Genomic DNA, 27750 nt, shown 5'->3' with positions numbered 1-27750 from the left:
CAAAACAAAATTTAAGATCAAGAGGAGAAAATGTTCTTTAATCAGGGAGTGAAGGAAGTTACTTTCACTTACGGTGGAAGTTGTGAAAAGTGCTCTGTCTTTTGCTCAAATCAACCAACAAAAATTCTTGTTAAATAGTTGTTATGTGTTCTACGCTGTTTTAGGAACTGAGGAAGGCACAAGGGAAACAGGCTGGAGTGCAAGATCTCGTCTCACTACAACCTCCACCTCCTGGGTTCAAGCGATTCTCCTGCCTTAGCCTCCTGAGTAGTTAGAATTACAGGCGCCTGCCACCAGGCCCAGCTAATTTTTGTATTTTTAGTAGAGATGGGGTTTCACCATGTTGGTTAGGCTGGTCTCGAACTCCTGACCTCAAGTGATCCACCCGCCTCGGCCTCCCAAACTTTTGGGATTACAGGCGTGAGCCACCGTGCCCAGCCTCTATACCTTTTCTGTAGTGTTCTTTTCGCTCTTGGTGAAGCCTCCCTTCTCCCTTAAGACCCAGGCCAAAGGTCAACTTTCCCAGGGAGTAGGCGTCCTCCTTGGCAGAGCACTCAGCTCATGTTGTTATGGCTCTTTTTCATGTTTTCCTCACAGCCTCTCATAACTAGTGATAAGTTTTTCCACAGGTATCACTGTTCCCCCTTGCTGGAACCTTCTCTTTCTCCCCAATGAACTCTAAGATTTTGTTTATTTCTCAATTGTATCTCTAACCTTCTAAGGCTTTGATAAAAGTATATCTTAACGAGCATACACTGTTACTAAGTCATAATTTTTGGTCATAGAAATTCCCTGAGTAGAGAGCCCTCAACCGTCCAAACTAAGGTCTGTAGTTTCTCCATGAAAACAATTCACCCAGGTCACTTTGGGTTCTGAGAGGCTGGAACTTATTTCTGTAAACCTAATACTAAAATGAAATATTTTTGTCTGTTTTCACTATTGCTTAGCATCTGAGCGCTGAGGATTAGGCAGTTTTAGTTACTGAAAGTACCTAAAGAAAGATGTTTTCTGGCTGATGCTTAATGTTTTCTTAACGCCCAAGAAATGGGACTCCAGAGGCTCTGAAAATGGCATTTAAGATGAGAATCAGGCCGGGCGCAGTGGCTCATGCCTATAATCTCAGCACTTTGGGAGGCTGAGGTGGTAGGGTCACTTGAGCCCACTTCAAGATCACAGTGAGCTATGATGGCGCCACTGCATTCCAGCCTGAGTGAAGGAGTGAGACCCTGTCTCTTCAAACAAAACAAAAAGATCAGAAAGTGTTGCTTGGTAGTGTAGAAAAAGCGTTTATCAACACTGTAGGCCCCTGTCAAGCTTACATTTGGAGTGAGGAGTAAGGAAGGGAAGGGACTTATGCAGGTCTTTCCATGTGGCCTTGATTTAGTCCACGGAGTCCAAAGCCCATTCTGAGGCAGGGTCTCTAGGTTCTTGGTTTACACCTGCAGGCTGACCCACAAACTAGAGGGCAGCTTGTTGGACTTTGGAAACACTTAAATTAGGGGGGAGATGGAAGCTCAATCCCAAAGGGACAGTAAGATGAGCCTAAGGTCTGGCGGGACGATAGCTCTTAGCGTGTAAGGAACAACAGAAAAAACAAAATAGTGTTTCTGTCGGTGTGCTGGGTGAGGAGGGGAAACAGCCGGAAGAGGAGATCCGAGAAGAACTGAAGGAGCCCACGAAGCACGCAGCTCCTCGGAGGAGCCGGGGATGATCACGGCCCATATCCTCCCGCCACAGCGCAAGCCGCCCGGGCGGTCCCGGCCGGCAGAGGGCAGCAACTGGGCGGGCGACGCCTGGCAAGGGCCGCCCCGCGCTGACCCGCTCGCAGGGATCCTCATTCTGAGCGCGGGGCGAGGGGGACTCGCACCCACCGCCACCTCTCCCTGACCCTCTGGCCACCACGCACCTCGGCCCGGCTGAGGGGAGTCGGGGGGTCGGGGGAGGGGGCGTAGCTGCCGAGAGCCTGGCGCCCCTGCCCGGAGGAGGAGAACGGAGGACGCCCTCCCGGGTCTCCGGAAAAGAAGGGGGACGGGGTTCGGTGGGCCCTGGGACGGGGATGGGAGGGAACGTGGGCGACCTGGGAGCCGCCCTCCGCAGCCTGGACTTTCCTGGCCTCTTTCCACTCCGAAGCACGACCGGGCCGCTCCGGTCTCCGCCAGCCCCTGCCAGCTCCGCTTCCGGGGGCCACGACCCCCGCTCGACTTCGGCCGCAGTGCGCCTCCCGCCGACTCTGACCCAGTGACCGGGAGACCAAGTCCGGCTGGCCGAGGCCCGCGGGCCGCGGCGCAAGTTCACGCTCCCGCCGTCGAGGACTGTAGAGGCAGCGTGGGCGTGGGCTGGTCCCCGCGGCCGGGGGGCGGGAGCGTCGGGCGGAAGCGTCGGGCGGACTTGACCGTGGGCGCCAAGCGTCCAGGCCGCGGGGCGCGGGCTTTATGTAAATGGAGGCTGCGCCGGGCGTCCTAGGTAGGATGGACCAGCCCCCCGCGCCTCGGCCCTCACGTCCAATAAGAAGAGCCCCAGCTTGACACCTGCCTATATACAGGCGAGCGCGCCCCCGGGCCGCGGACCGCGCGCACAGCCCGCACTGCCCCACGCCGCGGGCTAGGGACACCCGGCCCGACACCATGACTTCCAGCAAGATAGAGATGCCCGGAGAGGTGAAGGCCGACCCCGCCGCCCTCATGGCGTCCTTGCACCTCCTGCCGTCGCCCACGCCCAACCTCGAAATCAAGTACACCAAGGTAAGTGGCCGCCCAGCGCCCCTCGTCCACGGAGACTTTCTAGAACCTTCTTTGGTCTCCCCGATCTCTTCAGCGGGGGACCGGGGTTGCCGGGGCCAGCCTGTCATCCCTGCGCAGCAGAGGGGCCCCCTGCCTGTCTTCGTGACTGGGGCGTTTGAAGCCCCGCCGCGGTCTTAGGACGCCTTGGGGACTTGCCCCAACCCGAGGCGCAGCGCTGAGGGGCCGCCGTCAACGGCTCCTGCCCCGGACTCTATCTGAGGCTGGTTTCTGTCCGATTCACCCGGTCCCGACTGCCGCGGGGGAGGCGTCGGAACCGCTTAGTATCCTCAGATGGAGGCCAAGGTTCCCCGTCAGCTTGGCCACGCAGCCTGGCCGTCGCTTCTCTGTCCTCCGCCTTTGGGGCCGCTCGGCTGCTGGTCCCAATCAGGTCCTCCACAGCCCGGAGGGTGCTGAGGGGCTTTCCCGTAAGAAACTGTCAAGACACCAGAGCTCTGGCCGGTTTGACAAATTTCACGGAAACCTGACTGATAAGTACAGTAACTCCAACGTCAGCGTTTCATGTGAATTTTGTAGGCAGTGGCAGTTTCCCTGGGAAGCTTAAAAAGTTTTAAAATTTGTTAGTATGTTCGGTTTTGAACTGAAGAACTTACTTTTTTTTTATAACGAACGTTGACATCTTGTGTTTGCTAAGCAGGATTTTTGTTGTTGCATCGCCTAAAAAAGAATATGCGTCTGCTACCTAATATAAAATGAATTTACTTTCCACAAATTCGACATAGAAAAAAATGATCGATTACAAACATAGGAGTATTGTAATGTTACAACATTTTGAGGGAGGTGGTGAGAGAGATGGGATTCAAAACCACGTTTCTTGGAGTTCATTTTGTAGTTCTCTGGTTTGATTTTCTAGTCCTTTCGATAAATTTCTACACCCAACTTCCTCCAATTAACGCAAACCCATAGACGCACATGCGTATGGTTAAAGGTTGATTAAAGATGTATTCCATCGCGCTTTTTTACAAGATAAATTTTGTAGAGAAGTAAATTGTTTGCATCTGGCTTAGTGGTTGAACGAGATATACAAGAAACAACATCAGAATATTGAGATTTTACTTGCATTGAGTTTTTGGTTACAAATCAGGGCGATTTCTGTTTTGAATGTCGATTTAGATGGATTTAATGTACCTGCTAGCTTTTTTAGATGGTGTGACAAATTTTTCAAAGCCGTTTTAATGAGAGGTCGTTAATGGTTATAACCTTTTAGGCATTGTTTGCATAACAATAGTGCCAATGTGTGGCACTTCTCTGGGTTTAGGAACGAGCAGGGAAAGCATGCAGCTTAAAAGTTTTGTTTTATGAGGGTCTCTAACCTCTTTAGGCTCTTTTTAAAGGTCTTAAAATGGAAGGTCTACACAGGAAAAAAGACCTAACCCTCAGATTTGGGAAGGTTTGATTTTAGTCTTATTTTTGATGGGATTTTTCTAACAGCCTCTGAAAGAAATTTTAGGTATGCAATAGGTACGTTTTTCAGAATTTAATTTGGAAGCTCTTCCAGTTATCTTACTCCCTAACTACCCCCTCTCTCTTTTCTCTCTTGTTCTCCCCCAGTAGGAAAGACAACTGATTTATAGCTAATTGGAGCCTTTAATGTGGAGTCGTTTAGCTCGGGGAACTTTTATCCAGTATCCACTTTCCCACTTAATACAAAGAAAAACAATCAGAAATGAAATAATGGATTGTAACTTGATTCTTTAATTTGTGGGGAGGAGGTACCTTATTTTTGTCTTGACAAACAACCCTCATAAACACTGAGTAACACTAATCTAAAGGCGAGCTCTTTCCACAAAAACTTGTAAAATCAGGTATCTGTGAGCATTCCCAGCAGTTTTTCTCCTCAGCTCTTTAGTGAGACTTCTAAATTTTCTAAGACAAGCATAGTGGGCAAGCAGTAATTTTTTTAAAACGTGAAGAGCAGAAGCTGCTCTTTTGGTATCCCAGGGTAATGATTTTTTTACTTAAAGGAAAAATAAGATTAATAGTGAGTTTTTAAAAAACTAACATGACCAGAAGTGAGAGAAATTATATTGGCAATTTCAAACAGAAGAGTGAACGAGATAGAATGGACAGTCCTTTAGGATAGTGATACCATATTCAATAGGGGATTTTAAAAGGGTAATGGCTACAAAAGTATTATGCTTTAGGGCCTGTTAAATATCACATTTGAAAGAAACACAATATTTGCATCAGAAAATGATACTATAAGACAATATGTTATTGTTTTTTGTCTTGCTAAACATATGTCTTTAGTGAAGGATATGACTTTCTGTATGATTTTTCAGTGTGATATTGGGACCCACATAAAGTCACTACTTAAAATAAATGACCAGACTGTGAGAATTTCAAGTAATGTGCACTTAGAAAACTTTGTTCTTGTGATCTTGTATTTTTCTGTATTTTTGCTCCAACTTCCTCCTTCTGCTAGAAGTATTTCACATTTTTAATAAAGGGAATGGGGGAGATGACCAGAATTAAAAGTTACTGCCTTCGCCTGCCAGAGGTCCAGTGGAAATGCTCCAGAATTAAAGTTCATTCCCTAAGGATGTTGAAAGGGCTAAACTCATGGTTTTGTATGGACTTTTAGGCAGTTACATTCCATTTTTTAAAATATGCTTACCACTCAGAAATTCTAGTATCCATATTAGACCAGTGATCAATGGCAATACCATTTTTGGAACATGTCTATTTCTATTTCCCTAATACAGCAAGCTGGACCCCAAGTTTTAGAAGTGATCCCTTATTAAGGAATGTGCTTTTTAAAACAGATGGTGTTAGTCAAGGAGGAGTGAAAACTAACATGAAGTATTGAGGGGACCAATTTGGTACCAAGAGAATGGTGCTCTCCTTGTATCCTAAGAAGACTGCATTCTGATTGCCTTGAGCGATGTGTTTATGAATTAAAAATTTTCTGAGTTGTCTATTTTATTAGGCTGGCTTTTATAATTTTGTATAGCTGATATGATAGGAATACACACATTACAAAATCAAGGCTCAGCACTTTACTGACTGCCCCTGACTGCAGGTGATATCTCTTAACAGATTCCCAGGTCTTTGGAAACTTGCCCTGTGTATTCCACTGCCACCTTCTTTCTTGGCTCTATCTTCTCTTCTGGCTGTACAGGTCTCTCCTTTCCTTCCTCCCTCCCCCAGATCCTTGTGCTATCTTTCTGTTGGTCACTTTTTCAGTGAGAGTTTATGCCCATAACTAACAGTAACAAAGAGTTACGTTTTTTTTTTTCTGCATCTGATATTATATGGAGCTGAAACACAGGGAGGAAGGGGATATTTATCACATACTGACCTGCTAAAATAGAAGAGGCAAAAAGGCAATCAACTTAAAACTCAGAGCTAATGTGCATCGTGAGTCTAGATTTATATTTTTATTTATTCATTTAAACTTCTGTTTTCTGGGGTCGATTTCAGTTAAATTCAAAAGGCATTTGAGTGGCCATGTTCCTAACAAGGGTGCTTTTCACTGTGTTAGACTGGAAACATCCGTCTTCTGGGAGATTAGGGTCTTACTAGAAAAATTGTGTGCCAAAAATTGGTTGTTAGTACAGCAGTAGTTCAGTTATCAATGTAATCATAATGATGATGATGATAATACTTATAATGCCACTTACATTTTTATAGGGCCTAATGGTTTGCCTAGCACTTTCATATATATCTTGTTTGATCCTTGCAAAACCTTTTGAAGGAGAGAGAGTAGAAATAAATAGAATAATTCATGAGGAAGACGTTGGCCTTGACTTTAAAAAAATTGATAGTTTTCATCACCATACACTTTTTCTAACGGTCTGTGGCACATTGTTTTTTTGTCGTTTTGTTCCTTTTTTTTTTTTTTTTTTTGAGGGAAGGAGTTTAAATCTTTTTTTTTGTGTGTTGCTTCTCTTGCAACCATGGAGAAAATATGAACTAGTCTACTCCTCTTAAGAAGGAGCTACCTTTTGTGGCTTTTCATTCTAATACTTTCAATGGCTATTTTTGATTTTTCTATGAGATTTTTTTTTTTTAATCTGGGGCAAGATTCTTGCCTATGCCAGGAATAATTTCTTAAAAGATAGGTGTGGATCTAGATCCTTCCAAACCTTTACTCAAGCTTGTCTGTTTTGGTCATAAATTGTCAAACTACATGTTAATAGAGGACTTCAGGTTTTTTTTTAAAAAAATACTTTTTCATAACTATGCAGCTTTTTGGTGTTTGTATCATCTCCATTTAACACAGGGAAGCTGGACAATTTCATCACAGGACTTGAATTACATAATTCTCCTGGGGTCCTGCCCTGATCCCTTCCACTACATGGGCCTATGTTACCATGTGGAATTATCATTTGCTGAGGGACTCCTTGTTCTTTATTTCTATAAAATGATGAATGATAGTTTTTCTGTTTCAGAGTAGGGGATTCTCTGAGGAGACTGTTTTGTGAGGTCTGACTTCCTCATAGCCAGGCTTAAGAAAGGCAAATCATGCATAGTTAGTTCTCTGTTGCATAGGTGAAGCACGATGATTTAACCATGACAAAATCAGTAAATATCCCAAGTCCCATCACACAGAGTTATCAGTTCTGAGTCTTTCTTAGTTAGACAATAAAATACAAATACTGATGGGAGTTTTTGCCTCTTTAGTTATCTTAATGACAGTATCAGGGGTCAGCAAACTGTGGACTGTCTGCCTGGTTTTATAAAGAAAGTTTTATTGTAACACAACTGCACTCATTCAGTTACGTACTCTGTGGCAGCTTTCTGACTATAATGGCAGAGCCACAGAAACCATATAGCCCCCATTTTAGAAAAAACTTGCATGCCCTTCCTTCATTTGGAAAAAGAGAGACTCTGAGTTAAAATAGGCCTTTGATCAAATCCTGGTCAGAAAGGTACTTATTAGCTATGTTGACAGTTACATTTATTTGACACATAGTGCCTGATATGGTACCAGGTCCTAGGGATGCAACAGCACAAAAAAAAGAAAAAAAGATATGTGTGGCATCTTAAAGAGTTTCTTCACTGAGTTTCAATTTCTACATTTGTCATCATTGAGATAATAGTGTCTACTTTATGGGGTTAAAAGGACTAAATGAAAAGTGTGTTAAAGTAAGTGGCATATAATGATAGCCAAAATTCTATTACATTTTTGCAAAGTGATGACCATATATATATATATTTAGAGATCTAAATTAATGGAAACCAATTTTAAGGAAGATCAGAATTATGTGATCAACTGGCCAGGCGCAGTGGCTCACACCTGTAATCCCAGCACTTTGGGAGGCTGAGGCGGGTGGATCACCTGAAGCTAGGAGTTTGACACCAACCTGGCCAATCATGGTGAAACCCCATCTCTACTAAAAATACAAAATTAGCTGCGTGGTGGTGCACGCCTGTAATCCCAGCTTCTTGGAAGGCTGAGGCAGGAGAATCACTTGAACTCAGGAGGCAGAGGTTGCAATAAGCTCAGATCACGCCATTGCACTCCAGCCTGGGCGACAAGAGTGAAACTTCATCTCAAAAAAAGAATTATATGATCAACAAAGTTTTATAAAACAGGTCTGTTTTATGTATTCTTTTAATTATGTTTATTACATTTATTATGTGCATTACTCATAAGAGTTCAATATTCTGGGTAGCTATGGAATCCTCCTTATATATTTACACTGTGTTTTTACCAAATGGGATTCCTGGGAGGGTTTTCCACCAAGGTCTTGTCTTTACTAAAAAGTTACTAAAGCAATTTCTCTGACAGTATTTTAATAATAAAATTAGATGTCTTGACATTTGTGCCAAAATGTAGCATGAATATGCTTCAGTATGCCCGATTAGCTGAGCCTAAACTCTAGGTTGCAAATAGACGTTTCTGGTATTTTAAGTAGTTAGGATAAAAATGCTGACAAGATATTGGTACATAAATGTGGGAAGTATGCAGCATACAAGGACATTCTCAGAAGGTAGATACCTTTTGGCAGTGGGAAGGTATCTTACTTTATATAATTTAAAAACGAAGAAACTTTTACTAGTCCTGACTGTCCAAGATAACATATGGAATTTTGAGAGCATTTTCCAGGAGCAGTCACCTTCCAGAAAGTAAAAGCACCAGGCAGTGGCTATTTTGAAAGCCCTCCTAGCATTTCTTTAATTTCTTTATTGACTGTGACAGGTAATTTCAAAGCCATTCATTTCCCCCCAAACACCAAATTTAATTCACGTAGAGGTGATTGCTGTAATGTCACCTGGGTTAATTTTTAATTGCCTTTAATTGTATCTTTGAGATCTATTTCATTTAACCTTTTAAATATATGAGATTATGCACATTGGGAATTACTTATCACTGGCATTTCTCTATTGTCTGCCTTTAAGATTGAGTTATGTTTAAATTGTTTTCCTTCAAAATCTTAGAGCTTATTTACAGCAGGTTTATTTACAAGTCTCTGTTGGATCACGTGATTGAAAACACTTCCAGGCTTTGAAAATTCCAGTTGGAATAATAATTGGGTGATTTCACCACCTAGACTTCTGCTGGGCTCTAAACAACACTTCCCTGGGGCTAAACGTGGGGATTAATTGACCTCTGTAGAATGTGGTTAAAAATTAGTATGTCTGTGTGTGAACTTTCTAATTTTTATTATAGAAGGAAGCCTTTCTTTTACTCCAGTTCAGCTCTGTTACCTCCAGAAGTAGTTACCTGCTCTATTTCCTTTCCTCATCACTGTCTGACCTTTGGAGAGCCAAAGTAGTGTTTCTTTATCACTACAACTCTGGAAAGAGAAAAGCTTTTGTTTAGGTCAAACTGGAAACACCTGTCTCTTATCTAGAAGAATTTAGCATATCATGAATCTGAAAACCCTTTCCAATCTTGATTATACATTTTTCAAAATATTAAAAAGTTATATTTTAATATATTTTATTTTACATTATTTTCATCCATCTATTCATTGGACTTTGAATTTCAAGTCCAATGACTCTTAGGTTTTTTTTTTTTTTGAATATCATTTCTAGGGATTCCTTAAAGATTAAACAGTCAGAAAGTGGTATAGGTTGTGTGACTCTTCCCACAAGAAGAATGGAATTACCTCGCAGTAAATGAATCTGGCGAAATATTGTGAGTTTAGGAAACCCACTAATTATTTAGCAAACCCACGAGATATGCAAAAACAACCTACTTCCCCTTTTCCCCACCTCTCACTCCTAACACTCATATACCAGATTTCCAGGCTGAGATGTGTGTGATAGTGGCACGATTTCAGGTGGGAAGGAGGAGGGGAAGGCTTTGCCTGGGAAGGTGAAATTATGAAATGCCTATATGAATTTATGGAGAACAACTGAAAGTCTTATTTTTCTAGGTGTGAAAATTGGACTTGCTCACAGAATCCTTTTTGGGAGAAGATGAAGAATCAGTGTGAGACTGTTTGGTTAAATTCCCCAATAAAACTGAAACTGGTGAATTCTGCCTCATCTGTGTTTTACAGTTTGATAATATAATTGTATTATTTAATTATAAAATTTAATTTTAATTTTTATTATCTCAGGGTCATTTTTATTTTTGGCTGTAGCCAGAGCTACTCTTGTGCTTCCCTGAATTTATTTATTCATTTGTGAATAAAGCACTGTGAGTCACTCTGGCAGAGAAAGATATATAGGTGTGGCCTCTGCTCTGAAGAGGTGGTAGAGGATTCCCATTTGGGTGTGGAGTGGGGTCATGCACACAGTAGCTATCGTTCATGATAGAAGATGCTAAATGTTAGAGATGAATGAGGATTCAGAAGATAAAGAGATGTTTCCAGCTGAGCAGAAGAACAGCACACTATTGCCAGACATATTTGACAGAAAATGAATTGCTTTAATCATACAGAAAAGTAAAGCAGTAATATAACAAATGTGTGTACCTGTACCTAGATTTGTTAGTTCTTAATGTTTTGCAATATTTGCTTCTAATTTTTTGAAAGAAATAAATTGAAGCCCCCATTTCCTTCTTTCTCTTCCTTTGTCAGAGGCATTTATCTTCCCTATAGGTGTATGTATCCATAAATAATATATGCTATTGTTTTGCATGGTAACATCTTTTATATAAATGTTTTATATATATGTACCATATATATATATATATATATATCCTTCTGTAATTTGATTAGGTTGTTAAGAATATGTTCAGTATTCATCCATGTTGTTGGATATACTTATAATTAATTCATTGTAATTGTTACAAAGTATTCCATTCTTTGAATATATCCTAATTTTTAGTTTCTACTCTTGACATTTATGATACATCCAGCATTTTGTTATTGTAGTAATGCTGTATTGGACATTCCTGAACATGTCTCCTCATATACCTGGTGAGAGAGCATCTAGGATGTATACCTAAAAGTGATATTGCTGGCTCATGGAGTATATGTATCTACAACTTAATTAGGGATTGCCAAATTTCTGTCCAACATGGTTATACTAGTTTCCACCACCAGTATATCCCACCAGCAGTGTGTCAGAGTTCCCATTAGTCTACGTTTTCACCTATACTTCAGATTCTCATACTTATTAAATTTTGCTAACCTGGTAAGTGTGAAATGGCATCTCATTGCTACTTTGATTTGTGTTTCCTTGATTTCTTGTGAGATTGAGCATCGTTTCATGTTGGCCATTTGGTTTTCCTCCTTTGGCTAATTTATCATTTGGTCATTTTTCTATGTTGTGTATTTACTGATTTGTTGTCAGTTTTTATAAATGTATTCAGGATTATAATTTTTATCAGTTATTTACTATGCAAACATTTTCTTTCCTCTTGTAACTTTCCCTCTTCTTTTTCTTGTGTAACTGTCATACAGTTTTAAATGCAAAGGAAGAAGGATTTTTCCTTTAGAGTCCTGTTTCAGAAATGTATTCTTATTCCAGATTTTTCAAGGCATTCTTTTTGTAGTCTTCTGAAAGTTTATTTTTGCTTTTTGCATTTCTGTATTTACCTCCTGGATTTGGTAATTGCTTATGCATGGGGACAATAATAAATATTAAAGACAAATGATGTAGCATTGGAAAGTCAAACAATATTGATGTTTAAATAATTTTTAAAAATTGTATTCCCTGAAGTCTTGGAATCAGATTAGGAAGTCTAGAAAGTGTGGTCTTCTCTATAATGGGAAAATAGGAGAAACTGGTTCTATTTTGATTGATGGTTTTAATACGTACTAGTTTCCCTAAACTAAGAACAGTGCTGTGTTCCACAAACCTACCTCTAGGCGGCCACTGTATAAAACTCTAGGATAACATGATTATTATAACTTATTCATGTCAAGACTTAATTTCCCTACCTTTCTTACATTACCTAGAACAGAATAAGTACTTAAATGTTAGCTGTGGTTGTACTCTTGCTCATGTGCGCTCACGCTCTCTCACACACATACAACACTCATTTTTGAAGGGTCAAGATAAATTGATGAATTATTTACTCTGTGCTGCTGATAGATTTGGAGAAAACATGGATAGGTAGCAAATAATTTAAAAAGAATTTCTAGAAGAAAGACCTTTTTCTTGAATAACTCTACATTATTCAAGAATAATATACTTCATCCTGTTAGTGAAGAGAATTTAAATTATTCCTAAGTACCAGGTCTGAAAATAACATTACTTCTTATTTTGTTAACATTTTAACTTAAGTTCTAAACCCAAAGCTGGTGTATATATTTACCTTTGTGTTTGAATTTCATCAGTGATTTGGTTCATGCATGTGTATCTCTAATTTTAAAGAGGATATTGTGGAAGTGTGAAATTCTCCAACCTTAAAATTAAAACTACCCCTTTTGTGTATATACTTACATATAATACCTGACAATTTTGGCTACACACTTATTTTTTGATAAAGAATGTATATTCTCTGAGCATTCATGTTACTTATTTGCACTTCTCAGTGGTAGAGTTTTTGCATTGTATTATATTTTTCTGTGTAACTCCCTACTTCTAAACTGTACTAGATTCTAAACTCTTATTTATCACGGTGTTTCTGAAGTACGTAGCTCAATGTCTAACAACGTAGAAACTGCAAGAATGTTTTCTTAATGAATACTTGTTATATTTTAATAGCTACGGCTTTTATTATTAATACTACAATATTCAAAGTACTTTTCACATATGATTACACTAAATTCTTGGGGCAACACTACGATGTGGATATTATATTAATATCTTCATTTTATAAGTGAGAAAATCAAGCATATTAAAGTTAGTTTTTTCAGGCTCAATAGCAATAGTGGGTGGCAATTCCAGGACTCAATACTCCTCCTTCCCTACTCGTAACAATAAGGACAAACATAATAACCACTACAAAGACAATACAATTTGGACTATTAACCTAAAGCCTTGCTGAGTGTTTTATAGGAAACCCCAAGCCCAGTTCCTCAACTACGAATCCCATATTTCATTCAGATCCTAAGTCTAATTCCACTCAGTATTGTCCGCAGCTATCATAAGCAACAATTCCAACCAGACAAAAATGGGAGTATGAATTAAAAAAAAGGGGAGAGAATTGACACAATTTGACACTTTAGGTATACATCACCTGGAAATATGTGATTATTTAGGTTATGATAAAGAACTATGTTTTTCGATCCTCATTGGTTGTGTAGTCACCCACTGCCCTAAAACACCTGTTTATTTGGTCTGTTTTGTTTGCATTCAAAAAGTGTTTTCCTTTTTTATGGCTGTTAAGATTGACTTGGGAGTGAGGATGTGTGAGGCTATTGAGGATAATATATTTTACATTCTTTCTAATGCTTTCTGTGCCCCAGTGGGCCATCATTTTGTGTAACTGGGCTATAATTTCTGTGAGAGAGATGCTTCCAGAAAGAGTTGGGTGGGTATGTTCCATCTTGTCGCTTATGAGCAATCATCTTACTAAGGCTTAATTACCATCAGAGCCCTCTGTTACCTGTAATCTCAGTGGGGAGGCAGAATAGCGGAATTCATGCAGTACTCAAACTTTGAGTTTCAGCAACACAAAGGGGTGGCATTTGGGGTGCACAATTAATGTTTCATTATAAATGATTGAAAAATCCTCTCTAAAGAAACTGCTGAAAGGTTGTCTCCTTTAAGCCAGATCTTACAATCTCCAGATTTCTCTGACTTCACTTTTAGAGAGAACAGATCTCTTTTTTTTACTTCCCAAACTTATGCCTTTTCTCTCCTTTTTTATTCCTCCCCTTTTGTGCTTCTCTTCTGCTTCCCTTGGTGTTTCTCTTAGGACAGGCACTTGATGACTCTTATTTCTCATTTAGACTCATTTACCTGTTTTCATGAAATGGTTAGTTATGCCTGGGAACCTTTGTAGTTGGCTCTCCCAGCTGTTGGCCTAAATGGTCCTTTGGGAGACCAGAAGCAATGAACCTGGAATAACCACATTTGACTTCTGGGAGCCCTCTTGAGAATTTAGTAATTACTTAATGGATTGAATTGGCAACATATACTGTTCCAGATAACAGCCTGGGTTGCATTAAATTAACCTTCACAAATGGGTATTTATTGGTGTACTCTTAAAAGACTACACGTGTTGGCTGTAATTGCTCTTCCATGTTTCTCCATGCTGCTAGGTATTTGTACGGAGTGAAAAATTTCTGCGATTAAAGCCTGGATGGTAGTTGTAGCCATTTAGTGATGTGTGTCATTGTGTTCAGCACATTGAGCATAAATCCTGTCTTGTAAACAGCAGGGAGACTAATGAGGTTTGCCCACATTCTGGTATCATTACCAGGAATTCCAACAGAGAAAAAGAGAAGGCTTAGAAAAGAAGTACACAAAACAGTGATTTTTGGAACTCTTGATGATCTGATTTAAGGAGAAAGATTATTGCTCAGCATTTAGTATAGGCATGTATGCACAAATAGGGGTACATAAAGTACACTTAGCCAAAAAACAAACCAAACATTTTGCTTTCACTGAACGCTTGCAAAGTCACTAACTTATTGCTACAGAGATGAGGGCCTTATTTATGAGTGTCTAATTCTGAGTGGTGTAAAGGGGACAACTGTTGAAATAATGCAGCTGTTAAAATGATAGCAGCTTTTTGCTTGTTTGGAACACCTCATAATTTCAGTGAACTAAAATTCCACACCAATTTTAGTTTTACGATTTTTGGAGTATTTCTGCTGTCATTTTCAGTGATAGGCACACATGACTTCAGAATACAAAAGTCTCTTAGAAGAAGCATTTTAAATGTGGCATTTTATGTTTATTTCAAACTTTATTATTACTGTTAAGTAATGTGTGTTTTATAATGTCACTCCAAGAGATCCAATTACTGTTTAATTCGTAGACTAATTTTTTTCTTGGACTTAAATTTTTATGAGAGCCGATATCATGGCTGCCTTGACACAGTGTGGTCCATACATCTTTGTGTTTGATGAATGAATAAATGAATACATACTAGACAATAAATTGTCTGATTTCATTTGCAGAGTCATTAATAGTTAAAATGCCAGGACTAGAAAGTGAATTCCAAGGTAAAGTGTTTTGAAACAAATTTCTTTCACGTGCTTCCTTTAAAGAAGGTATACACACATCCACTTTGGAAAACTCTTCTGCTTCATTCACACACATTTACCCCTTCCTTTGAAATAGAAACCTTTCAGAGTACCTTGCAGAGCAGTGAACAAGGCAATGGAGAGGGCATTAGAAGACCCATGTTCTGACCCCAGCTCTGTCACTTATGTATGTTCATTCAACAGTTTCTTGGATATGCAGGCATTGAATAAATACTTATTGAATTAGCGAATGAACAAAATAACTTGATCATTTATTATCTACTCTATAATGGGACCTGGAAATATGAAAATGCTTTGTGATACTGGGTACGCCACTTAAATTTCCTGGTAACAGGAGGCAGAGGTTGCAGTGAGCCGAGATTGCACCACTGCACTGCAGCCTGGGCGACAGAGCAAGACTCCCTCTCAAAAAATAAAGAAAATAAAAAATAAATAAATCCTGGTAACAGCTTTATTACTTATAAAACGAGAGACCAGAATGAGATGCTTATTAATTAATCCACCTACTTTTTAAAAGTGTTGGATTAGAAAAGCTATAAGATTTCTTTACCCCACCCTGACTAATTAGAACTCTTTACTTTCCTGGGCCCAGAACTTGGGATTATGGGCATCTAAAAGACAATACTGAACTGCTTGCATATTTAGTTGTAGTCTTTTTAGGGCCGAAAATTTGCACTCAAACAATTTTGTTGAAAATACTGTCTCAACAATGTATTCATAGTTACCAAAGAGTAGTCCACAGAAATCCCTGTTAATGATTCTCGTAATATAAATGAGTGGCTAGCAGTGTCATAAAGATCCAGTGGAAATCAAAATGTTTCATATTTGCTAAGGACTTACCATGCTAGAAATTAGAGCAATGACTCCCAAGAGACGTCCTCCTTTGAGTCTTGGTGAAAATTGATTTTAATACTTTGTAATAGTAGTAGGCAGAAAATATTTGTTGTCATTTCTCCTCCAGACCATTTGAGCAGCTTTCCTGCCAAGCTAAGCTCATGAAAACCATGGAGGGTGGGGAAGCGTGGTGGCAAGGGAACTTGTCAGAAGCTTACAGCTTTTCACTTGAGTCTAATAGAGACTTAGCACTTTGCAGGTCAGTGCCACTGCTATTTGTCTCTGACCTAAGAGATCTGGAGTTCTTCACATCAAAACCACATCTTGCTGAGCAGAGATCAAACGTAGGAAGGTAAGAATTCTGCCAGTGATTTATCATGCCAGGGAGAGTGATCAGGCCATATGGGGCCACCGCAAATGAAGTTGACATTCTGGCAGTTTCTCATATAGGCCTCTCATGTAGTTATGGCTAGTTTTTCTTGTAGAGGAATTCCGGGTCAAGTGGCAGCTTTCAGTGGTATTTCTTAGCAGAACTGACCTCCAACATGAGGTTTATTTCAAAATGAAGTCCTAGCAAGAGTTTTCTAATATTGTATTTAAATGGCAAATAGGGATCTTGACCAAATTTGAGCTTTTCATTTGTCTCCTTTCCTCTTTTTTTCTTTTCAGGGAAGTTGCCTATCTAAAAAAAAAATAAAAGAAAATTAAGTTTAAGATCTACAAAAATTTCTCAAAATGTTAGATGTGATTTTAAAATGAACTCTATAAATTGTGCACAATTAGGCTTATTAGTTTATCATCACAGTTTATTAAGTCAGGGTCCTTTAGGAATGATTTACTGCAAATAATATTATAATCCAGTTCCTGGGATAAAAGGAAGCGTCACATTTAAGGAATAATTTAATTCTTTAAACACGATTATTTGCTAAGATCTGAGTCAAGTGCAAACCTTTTCATTTGGCAGAAAAAAATTCAATAATTCTTCTTTATTTATATCAACAGATATGTAAAAATGATTGTGCTACATAAAATTCAGCTTTTTGTTTACTGTCACAAGCAAATGTTTAGTCTCCTGTGGAGAAATCACTCATTTATTGGTTCAAAGGCTTCTTCAACCTTAGGATACGCACTGGGGTGTTTGAGCCCTTCCTTGCACAGATGTTTGCTTTGCAGCATAAATGAAAGATGATATTCACATTTAAACATAGTGGTTCGAGACATTAACTTCTAATTCAACTGAAGATGCTAGTTGCTACTTTTGGTTTTACTTTTTTTGTGGTGAGAAAAATTTCCTTAGTTGAAATAGGCTTTAGTGACTAGAACTAGGTCTTAACCTGTGTATCAAATTCACTTGCTTTGCTGAATTATCACTTTATTTGTTTATAAACTGGAAATTAATATTCTGGTTGATGAAGTACTTTGCCTCTGCAGGGAGCAAGTTTAAGTGCAATAATGAAATGGAATTTGTCTTAGTTTTCACTTGCCATTCTTGGAACACATACAACATCCATGAAAACGTGGTAGACGTGGTAGGAATGTCAGATAAAATACATGATTTTTAGTGAAATTTGAAGATTAAGTAAATAATAAATTAGTTTTTTTAGTATCAGTATACCCTATGATTTCCCGTACTTAAACTGAAATTTTATTTACTGTTTTTCTGAAATTCATATTTAATTATATTTTTATTTGCTAAAACTGACAGCTCTAAACTGTTAGATAAATCATTGGTGATTTTTATCTGTGACCAGTTAATAAACGTCATTTTAATGTAAAATTAACTAGCATTAACAGCAAAAACCAAGGAATTCTTTAAAACTGGTGCACTGGAATAATGAAGAGCACAGTAGAAAGACTTTTTTTTTTTTAACCCTAGCAATACTATTGAATAAATAGGGCAACTAAGCCCATTGTAAAAACAGCTTAATCTCCTAAATGAATTGCTCCAACCTTCTAATTCAAAATCATACAAACAAAAACATTGAGATAAGCTGGGTGCTTTTTCAAATGGGGACCCCCGTGGCTTTGAAAATAAACACTTCAGCCCCCTTCCCCCTCAAGACCCACACTCACACCCACTAGCCTTTCTGATGTCTTCCATTTGCAAATGAACAGGCTGAATTCTGAGAAAGACAGAAGACTAATTGAACCTAGGGAAGTTAGGCAGAGGAACATTTGTTTCCAAGCAGAAGACAAAAAGAAATCATGTTACATTCTCAGTTTTCAAGACAGGGAGGGAAATAAAAGCCATTTCTCTTGAGTTTTCTTCTCTCAAAGTGCATTTCCCACACCGCTGTTCAGACCCTCTCAGGGCCAGGCAGCCCTACCATGTTTGAACCAGCCTGCATTAGCCTGTCTCCATGGCAGTGTCAGAAATGGGTAGCGATCAGACATTTGGGGAGACCAGTGTGTTGGATGGCCTTCACCATCTTTACCTCTCTCCCCACCCTATCTGTCTCTGCTGTTTTGGCAAAGGGGTCTTAGTAGCAACAGAGAGTAAGTGAATGAATACTCAAACAGAACAAGGAGTGACTAGCTTTTTAAGAGTACTCATAAATTGCCTTGAATTGATTGCTTATATTCAAAATCAGAATGAATAAAAAGTCTCAGTGCATACTATGTTAGGCTTTTCAGTAATCCAATACCTTATTTAATCCTTACAACCACTCAATAAAGTGGTTTTTATTATCTTATTGTACAAATGAGAAAATTGAGCCACAGAAAGTTTAAATGACACATCTAAGTCACACCATCTAGCAATCTTTGTACACGTAGGAATATGACCCATTAAGAAATCATGTGAGAGGAATAGAGGCACAACTGGATCTTAGGACACCTTCATCAAATTTTTGTGGTTAAAGAAGATTTGGTATATTCCTAACATGGAATACTCTTCAGCAGTGAAAACCAAACCACAAGATACATTCAACAACATGGATAAATTGTAAAATATGCTGAGTGAAAGAACAGAAAAGGGTACTTACTATGTGATTCCATTCATGTGATATTCTAGAAAAGGCAAAATAATCTATAGTGCCAGAAAGCAGATCACTGGTTGTTTGGAATGTGAGGGTCAGGGCGGGTAAGAGGGAGGGATTACAAAGGGAAACAAGGAAATTTGTGGGGTGGGGTGGGGAATGGATATATTCACTATCTTGACTGTGGGGGTGGGTGTACATATGCTAAAACTCATCAGATACTTACATCTTATTATTATACCTTAACAAAGTATTAAGATTTTAAACATTTAAAAAATAGAATCCAAGAAGACCTCCATGAGACTCAGCTCAGGTGTTAGTCATACCTGTCATTTGATTAAGGGAGACTGGGAAAATTGGACATTTTAGATCTGTTGTGGGAGTATCCTGCTGTAACCCATGGAATCCTGAGTCAAATGGAACACTAGGTCTGCATCATAGGTCCCTGTAATTCACCTGGACGCTTTAATCTGAATGACCCAAAATAGCACTGAATATCTCAAGCAGCATCATTCTGGGAAAGGGGCGGATCCCCCATCCATACTTCGCTTCTCAATTCATTTGGATCCAGCCTTGTTCATCAAAGGCTGACCAAACTGCCCTCTGGGGAACACGACTAATGATCTTTTGTCTCTGTAGTCTCATCAGTGTCCTTTCATTTTCAGAAGCAGACCTTGAGGTTGGATGGATATGTGAGAAGCTAGGTGGATCTTGGCTATCTAACTGTTAATGTCCTAAGTTATTTCCATTTACAACATTAACACAGTTTGTGTAATCATTGCACATTAGTACAATGTGTTGGGCATACAACACTTACTTTAAAATACCCAGCTGCTTACTCTGGCACAATCACTTTCTATTAGTATTTTAAAGCTGTTTTAAAATGTTACCTTTAGTTTTACATTTTTTTTTGACCTTGTGCTGTCTGAATACTTGAGCAGTCTAGTTAGCAGCCTTTTCTAGTGAAGACTTTTCCTTTTTCCTGACTTTCAGCTTAGGACTCAGCATAAGTGGGGTTCAGGGCCTGCAATATTGGGTCCATTATTTAAAACTGTTAATTGATTTAAAATTATAATTGATAAATTAGTCCTTCTCAAAGCAAGCTTTCTAAAACCATGCTTTTTGCTAGTAAAAGATTACACTTATTGAACAAAGCCCATGTCCCTATAATATCAAAACATTGACTTTAAAGTGAAAAATGCAATCAATCATCTAGGTGTTTTTTCTATACAATGCCATTTGGGTGTTTTTTCACTTTTTAGCCAGATGTTTTGGCGTGAAGCAAAGCGAATGAATAATGGAAGTCAACAGAACCACTCTTGTTCTAACTATATAACCATTTCAGGAAGAAGTTTTTTCCCCTTCTCTAAATGATCTGAGCACTTGCCTTATCGTTTTACTCTATATAGGTAGACTCTTAATTAGAAGTAAAATAAGGTGGGGCTATTTTTTTTTCAAAGTTAAAAATATTACCTTTGATTATAATGTTTAAAGGACACTAACCTTACAGAGTGCCATACTGAGATGATCATCAATACAGCTTTTTAAATGATCTATATGTAAATGATAGCGCTGCCATTTTTTTGGTTGTTCGTAAATCTCTTTAAAGTAGAAACAGTGGGACAATCATGTAAAAGGAGATAACTACCATTAAGTCCTCAAACTACTTCTTTATGTTGTTTAACTAAACTTTTTCATATAAATCAATCTGGATATTGATTTGCTATCTGGTACTCTCTTATGAGAAATGAAAACAGTTTAATGGCAAGTTGAGTAAAATTTAACTCTCCAAGTTACAATCTACTTCAGAGTTTAATACAAATCATTTGAAGCATTTACTATTAAAAAAACAAAACGTTTTATTACTGAAATAAAACATGGCAGCTTTGTGTCAAAGATTCACTGAGGATAGGAAATTATTTACACCTAACTCCTATCAATACCTGCTGCTTTGAGAATTCCTCAGGCTTTAGATTCCCCAATTAGAAAATCCATGGCAGCCTGCCTATATAGTTATGGCCATTTTGCTGTGGGCTGACAAGTGTGATAAGCCTAGTTTGTCCTCTCTTGTTTTCCTGTTGCAAAAGTGGCCAAGCAAGGCAGGCTGTATGGCTAGTAAGTTCCACTGTTTTGAATCTTTATCCAGATAACTGTTGAGATTTATACAGCAACTTAAAGCAACTTTTAGAAGAATCTGATGCTGTTGACAGCCAGTCTTAATTCCTTATCCCAGCCCCACTTCTTTTTCTAGAAACATGATTTATTATATCCTTTGAGCACCTACTGCATGTTAAGTGCTGTTAAGATGTGGGGGAAACCAAATGAAGCCAGCAGACCTTTCTTCAAGAACTTAGGGAAGAGAGAAGAAACTCCCATTTTAACCAGCTATACTTCAGGCACATTTCACATTTTATCTCTCTAACTGTGCAATAGCTCTGTAAGGTAGGCAGGTCTTATTTCTGTTTTTACAGAGGAGGAAACGAAGCTCAGAGAGTTTAATAGCTTGCTCAGGATTTACACAAGTGGCAAAAGGCAGACTGGCATTAAAATGCAGATCTTTCAACTCTACCTCCACCATTCTAGGTTGTTCTATGAGGAAGATGAAGGAATACATACAAGATTAATCACCTCAATCTTTAAAGAATTTCTTGATTTTTCTTTACTGTGTTTTACATACATAGACATGACCCTTGTAACATTTAACCATCAAGCTTGAATAAATTAAGCAACTCTACACCTGTCTTGGGGGAACAGACTTGCTTGTTACCTTGCTATCCTGATGCTCTCTTTTGAAAAGTAAAATTGTATAAACCAGTGTAGTCACTTTTAATTAGCTTTCAAAAAGCCCAACTTTATGATCTTTACTGTTATAACACAGGAATACAACCATCTGCACCATTCACATGTCACACTGCCTTCCTTGGAGACCGTGAGATATCTATTCCTTTGTGGTTTGGGAAGGGACATTTCTTATTGGCAGAAAGCCTTTGTTGCAGGGAGTATTGTCCTTATTAGAGTTCTTAAAAGCATTCTACTAGGAAGGTGAAATTGCTGAGATAAGAAAATATATGACATTTCCTGCCGTGGTGCCCAGAATCTAAGACGCTTTGAAATATTGACAAAAGGAAATTGTACTTACAGATTTTTTTCAAATGCATGTGTGGAGTGTCTCTAATAAAGTAACATTATGAATTTTTATTTTAATTCCCTTAGGTGGAAGAAGAAATTCTGGGCCAAACAGCAGTGACCATATTCTTTTTTAATTATACTGTAAGTTCTAGGGTACACGTGCAGAACATGCATTTTTGTTACATAGGTATACATGTGCCATACTTAGCCCCCCATCCCGACAGGCCTGGGTGTGTGATGTTCCCCACCCTGTGTCCACATGTTCTCATTGTTCAGTTCCCACTTATGAGTGAGAATATGCAGTGTTTGGTTTTCTGTTCTTGTGTTACTTTGCTGAGAATGATGGTTTCCAGCTTCATCCATGTCCCTGCAAAGGACATGAACTCATCCTTTTTTATGGCTGCATAGTATTCCATGGTGTATATGTTTCACATTTTCATTGATGGACATTTGGGTTGGTTCCAAGTCTTTGCTATTGTGAATAGTGCCGCAATAAACATACGTGTGCCTGTGTCTTTATAGTAGAATGATTTATAATCCTTTGGGTATATACCCAGTAACGGGATCACTGGGTGAAACGGTATTTCTAGTTCTAGATCCTTGAGGAGTCGACACACTGTCTCCCACAATGGTTGAACTAATTTACACTCCAACCAACAGTGTAAAAGTGCCCCTGTTTCTCCACATCCTCTCCAGCATCTATTGTTTCCTGACTTTTTAATGATTGCCATTCTAACTGGTGTGAGATAGTATCTCTTTGTGGCTTTGATTTGCGTTTCTCTAATGACCAGTGATGATGAGCATTTTTTCATATGTTTGTTGGCTGCATAAATGTCTTCTTTTGAGAAGTGTCTGTGCATATGCTTTGCCCGCTTGTTGATGGGGTTGTTTGTTTTTTTTCTTGTAGATTTGTTGAAGTTGTTTGTAGATTATGGATATTAGCCCTTTGAGCAGTGACCATTTTATAAAGACTTTGGCATTTGATGTGCTTTTCTTTTTCAGTCTGGGATACCCAGATTCTACAGAGAAGGGAACATATGAAAAAGGACTCACTTTGTTGCCATGAAATTGTAACCAGCTCCTAAATCAGTTAGCTTGGCCATTCCCTTTTCCCTCTGCTCATCCAAAACCAGCCCTCCTCTGGGAAGTCATTATGATAGGGATTGGTTTTGAGGTCCTCTTCCTGAATCCTCAAATATAGTCCTGTTCGTTGTAAGAGCACAAAGCTATTCCTTAATATGCCTAGGAAAATAATTTTCTATTTGAGGATTGTAATAGTCTGGTTGTTGACTGTCCTCTGGCAGAAGGTCCTGCTTCTGCACCTGGGAAGACTGCAGATAGTGTCCCAGGACCTCATCTCTTAAGTAGTGTTTCATTAGGAGTATAAATCAACAGTTTCCCTAACATATTTTGCTTTCAGGAAAGAAAATGAAAAATTATTTTACTGGCACCTGTGTTGATTGTGCTGAAGTAAAAGGACTCAAACAAAATTCCTTGTGCTGAACAGTGTCTAAGAAGCATCATGATACAGGAATAGAAAACCAAACACCGCATGTTCTCACTCATAAATGGGAGTTGAACAATGAGAACCCATGGACACAGGGAGGGGAACATCACACACCGGGGCCTGTCGGTGGGTGGGGGGCAGGAGAGGGAGAGCATTAGGACAAATACCTAATGTACACAGGGTTTAAAACCTAGACGACAGGTTGATAGGTGCAGCAAACCACCATGGCACATGTACACCTATGTAACAAAAGCACACATTCTGTACATGTATCCCAGAACTTAAATAAAAAAGAAGCATCATGATAGAGATGCAGCAAGGATCGCTCAGATCTGGTCAGCCATCAAGTCCTCTTTTCAAATAGACGTCAGCAAAAATTAAATTTAGAAAAAGCACTGAGGGTGGGAATCAGGATTTTGTGGGGGGGGGTGGTTCATTCTTTATTCTGCCACTAACCGGAGGTATGTGGCCTTGGTCAAGCCATTGGACTTCTTTTGACAAGTTTATTTATCTAACACTTGGATTTGCAGAGATTATATCTAAGACCCTGTACAGCTCTGTGAATCTGTCTCTTCCTAACCAAAGGAGCCTCTACTATGTTTAGACCGAGAAAAAGATTCTCATTCATTAGAGCATTTTAAAATAGTGCTTTAATAGGACTTGGCTGTTAAGGTATGATCTTGGTGTACTGAATAATTTCACAACAGGAAACTAAAACCGTTTTTTGGCAGGGAGGGAGGGTTTCCAGCTGTTCTTGGTGATGACTTGGCATAGGTTTAAAAATGTTTGTTGTAGGACTCTTTTCCACCTGAATCTGACCATTTCAAATGATGTCTTTGTAGTATATTCATTGTGTGTTAAAATGTTAGACATATGGAAAAGAAGGCGGTCACATTTGAGAATGCAGAGGGCGTACTCTGCAGCAGTCATGGAGATTCTGTTATTCAAATGGCTGTGAAATGTTAACGTACACTCTTTAGAGAAGGAGCAAATCAAACCTATGTTATCACAGAACTTCTGATAAACTTTCTTATTGAGCGCCCACTGGTGGCCACGTGTGTTCTATATCCACTAACCCAGATGTACAGAATATTAGAACTCAAGGGTTGTAAGGGATGGCAATAGATTTAATAATAAATGACATCTTCCATAAGATTGATAGTAGCTTTCTGAAGTGCCGTATTGAAAAGTATTCAGAAAAGTTTAGCTGGAAAGTGTCACGATTCATTATTAATGTCTGTCAAGAGCCTGGAAACAAGATTTGTATCATAAGTGCCATGGTTAGCCTTCCTTCAGTCACCAAGTCTGGTATCCTCACAGACAAAGAAATTGAGGGCTAGAGAAGCTGAGTGACTTGCCAGATACTTAGCATGAAACCAGGACTAAAACACAAGCAACTTCACCTCTTCCTTTTCCTCCTCCTCCTGTGCTGTAGAAGAAAATAAGACTTTTATAAGGGTATCCCCTTATAAATAAGCCCCTAATGCACAGTCAGTTTAAATAACAAACTATAAAATGACATCATTGATAGTGGCCAGGTGAGAAGACTGCAATTCAATTTGGCCTTTCAGACTGCAGGTCACTCAGGAGAACTCCAGTGTTATGATCCAGTGCCCCAGAGAAAAGCAGTTCCTTGTGAACCACCTTCATTTGCAAGGGCTTTAGCAGGATACCAGTGGCACTGCCTCCTTTTTAGTAAATAAGTCCATAGTCTTGGTGACCACAGTGTCTTTATCTAGAATCATGTTCTGGATAAAAACTATTTGTCTTAACTTCAATTCAGACAAGAAAAATGTAGGAAGCCTACAATATAAATGAGATGGTATTCACTGTAGATTGAGAGACAGCTTTTCTGGGACATGAGATGAAAGTGATTCTAGGATTTCAAGAAACTTGACTCCTGGAATTCAAAACATACATTGTTTTGCTTTTACCTGGAAGAAACAATGTACGTTTTTAATTCATACTTGCTTCTTATGTAATATCAATACTTATGAAACATTTATTGAGCATCTACTATTCTACTGTTCCTTATGTAGATGTTGGTTATACAAAAGTAAAGATGACATAGTGGCATAGTATTTGTTCTTAAGGAGCAAGCAATCCAGTGGGGGTTTAGGTAAAGTATTACAGGACAGTATGATAGGTAGGTATATGTCAGAGGACCTGCAGTTAGCTCTGTATGAAGGGATTTAGGAAGGCTTTACCAAGAGGTCGTATTTGAACTCAGTTTTGAAAGATGACTAAGATTTTACTGTCCTGTCAATTAAAGAAGGGAGGAAACAGTATGTTCAAATATCCTGACTCATAAAAGTTGATGTCATGTTTAGAAATTGGTATAGTTTTAATATAGGATTTGAGAGGGGGTTGGGACTTCTACAGTCTGAATGTTTGTGTCTCGCCAAAAATCATACGTTCAAATCCTAATACAGTAGTCCCTCCACCCCATTCATGGTTTTGCTTTCCACAGTCAGGTGAGTACAGTATAGTAAGATATTTTGAGAGACATCAAGTTTACATAACTTATTACGATATGGTGTTGCAGTTCACTTCATTATTAGTTGTTAATCTCTTACTGTTCCTATTTACAAACTAAACTTTATCCTAGGTATGTATGTATAGGAGAAAAACATAGTATGTATTACTATACCAGTAGTTTGTTGTCAGCGGTTTCAGGCATCCACTGGGAGTCTTGGAACATATCCCCCGTGGATAAAGGAGGACTGCTATACAAAGGTGATAGTATTAGGAAATGAGAACTTTGGGAATTGATTAGTTCATGAGGGCAGAGCCCTCATGAGTGGGATTAGTGTCCTTGTAAAAGAGGCCTGAGAGAGCTAGCTTGTCCATTCTACCATGTGAGGAAACGGCAAGAATGCAGCATCTATGAACCAAAAAGTGGGCCCTCACCAAACACTGAATCTGCCAGTGCCTTGATCTAGAAGTTCCCAGCTTCCACGACTATGAGAAATAAATTTCTGTTGTTTGTAAGCCACAAAGTTTATGGTATTTTGTTATAGAAGCTTGAATGAACTAAGCGAGGGAGTGACTTAGATCCACAGATTTTAAGTTATCATGCTCCTCATTTTATGGTACATGTAACACACTGGTCTATGCAAGTTCTCTGGTTTCCCCTACAGGTTGTCACTCCAATCTATATTTAGATATGGACATATTATTGATGGAAAACACAGTGTAATTTTTTCTTTATATGTTTTATTTACATAAATGGTGGTGTTGTATAAATGTTACGCAGGCATAGATACTTGGTGATGAGTGTCCAGAGATGAGACTGGAGAGATTGTTTGGGATCAGATTATAAAGGAATCTAACCCTTTGGAAAGAAACACATTTGATTAATTTATTTTGAAATGGCATAGATAGCCACTTGAAGGTCATGTGGCATGAAGGAAGTTGCACCAGGGCACCACCCTGTTTCACATACTAGTATCTAGGACTGAGGTTAAGGTGCTAGACTATTTAGATTTTGAATCCTCCTCTACTGTGTTCCTAACTGGGAGGAAGTTCATTTTAGTTTTTGTGCCTGACTTTCCTAATCTATAAACCGGACAAACATGACAGCCTACTTCATATGGTGGATGTGAAGATTAAATGAGTTAATATGTGTAAAAAGTGTCTAGAGCCTGTAAATAGTAAGCACGCAAATGTTAACATTTATTATTATTCTCTTGCTTAATTTGGTTTTCAATTCTGACTTAATAGTAAGTTTCTTATTTATATTATTTCTGCTATCTTTGGCCCAATAGAATATAGATCTTTAATTTAAAGTTACATCTTAGCAGAGGAGAGGGGGAACAGCCATAGATGTTGAGAGGAAAGGTTCAAGATTTTGCCCTGTCAATTATTTGTGGTGTGAACTTGGATTTACATTATAAACTTTAGCTTATTCCTCTAGACAGGAAATAATGCCTACATCGTAAATTTGTTATCTAGATGAAATGAAATGGCGAAAGTTCACAGTACGTAGTGGGCCC

The 27750-nt window shown here is 38.9% G+C and overlaps 1 protein-coding gene across 2 annotated transcripts in view; it reads left to right on the top strand.

Moving 5' to 3' along the window:
• The first annotated feature begins 1395 nt into the window (after positions 1 to 1395).
• The window catches only part of ALDH1A2 (aldehyde dehydrogenase 1 family member A2), a 118959-nt gene continuing 92604 nt past the window's right edge, over positions 1396 to 27750 (top strand). The window contains exon 1 of one of the 2 annotated variants that reach the window (XM_054449996.2): positions 1396 to 2741. In XM_054449996.2, the coding sequence (XP_054305971.1) occupies positions 2625 to 2741 (117 nt within the window). In that variant the 5' untranslated portion in view covers positions 1396 to 2624. The remainder of the gene's footprint in view (positions 2742 to 27750) is intronic. The other variant, XM_054449998.2, reaches the window with a different exon arrangement.

The sequence above is a fragment of the Pongo pygmaeus genome, chromosome 16 (assembly GCF_028885625.2).
Source record: "Pongo pygmaeus isolate AG05252 chromosome 16, NHGRI_mPonPyg2-v2.0_pri, whole genome shotgun sequence".
NCBI lineage: Eukaryota > Metazoa > Chordata > Mammalia > Primates > Hominidae > Pongo > Pongo pygmaeus.
Note: the sequence above shows the minus strand (reverse complement) of the source record. Positions and strands in the feature narration are given on the sequence as shown.